At 56.0% G+C, this 886-nt stretch overlaps 1 protein-coding gene across 1 annotated transcript in view; it reads right to left on the bottom strand.

The window, feature by feature from the left end:
• Positions 1 to 886, bottom strand: part of EMH_0076630 (uncharacterized protein) — a gene marked incomplete at both ends in the record, with an annotated part of 2,701 nt that overhangs the window by 1,414 nt on the left and 401 nt on the right. Inside the window, 1 exon segment of the mRNA XM_013499745.1 lies at positions 316 to 724. Coding sequence (XP_013355199.1) covers positions 316 to 724 — 409 coding nt within the window.

The following is an 886-nucleotide window of genomic DNA, read 5'->3' as shown; positions in this document are numbered from 1 at the left end:
TCTTCTGGCTGCGCAGCAGCAGACATTACCACCACCACCAGCACCACCACCACCAGCACCACCACCACCAGCAGCACCGCCACCAGCAGCAGCAGCAGCAGCAGCAGCAGCAGCAGCAGCAGCAGCAGCAGCATGTTTGCTGCGTGTATATATAACTTCAATAGCTAGAATAAGATGATAAACAACCCAAAGAAGAAAACCAAAAACAACAGCAAGAAGAACATCTACAGTATAATGATGAAAGCAAAAAGGTATCAGACACCATGTTGCTGCAGCAGCAACATAACAAAAATACCGCAGCAAAGGCACACGCACACACAGCAGCAGCAGCTTCTTGCCCCAACCCCGCTGCTGCTGCTGCTGCTGCTGCTGCTGCTGCTGCTGGGGGTGGGGGTGGGGGTGGGGGCGGAGAGGGTGGTGCAGAGGGAGCGGATCCCCTTCTAGATCTTCTGCTGCTGCTGCTGCTGCATCAGCATTTCCATCTGCTGCTGTTGCTGCTGCTGCTGCTGCTGCTGCTGCTGCTGCTGCAGGAGGAGGAGGAGGCAACGGAGGAAGGGGAGGATAAGCGAAGCATCTTGCTGCTGCTGCTGCTGCTGGTTTGCTGCAGCCTGTCTTTCTCAGTATACACCACGTGCGTACAAACTCTATACACTGCAGCAGAAACGTCCCCCTAAGAAGAGAAATGCTGCTGCTGCTGCTGCTGCTGCTGCTGCTGTTGTTGTTTCTGCTGCAGCAGCAGCAGCAACAGCCCCCACTACTACTGTTGCAGTTGCTGCTGCTGCTGGCAGTTGTATTGCTGCAGCAGTTGCAGCAGCAGCAGCAGCAGGTTGCCCCTCCCTTAGCGGTTTCTCCCCCCCCGCTGCTACAGCAACCGCTCCTTCTGCTG

This window comes from Eimeria mitis, genomic scaffold (genome assembly GCF_000499745.2).
Source record: "Eimeria mitis Houghton genomic scaffold, Emh_scaff4621, whole genome shotgun sequence".
In the NCBI taxonomy this organism is placed as follows: Eukaryota; Apicomplexa; class Conoidasida; order Eucoccidiorida; family Eimeriidae; genus Eimeria; species Eimeria mitis.
Note: the sequence above shows the minus strand (reverse complement) of the source record. Positions and strands in the feature narration are given on the sequence as shown.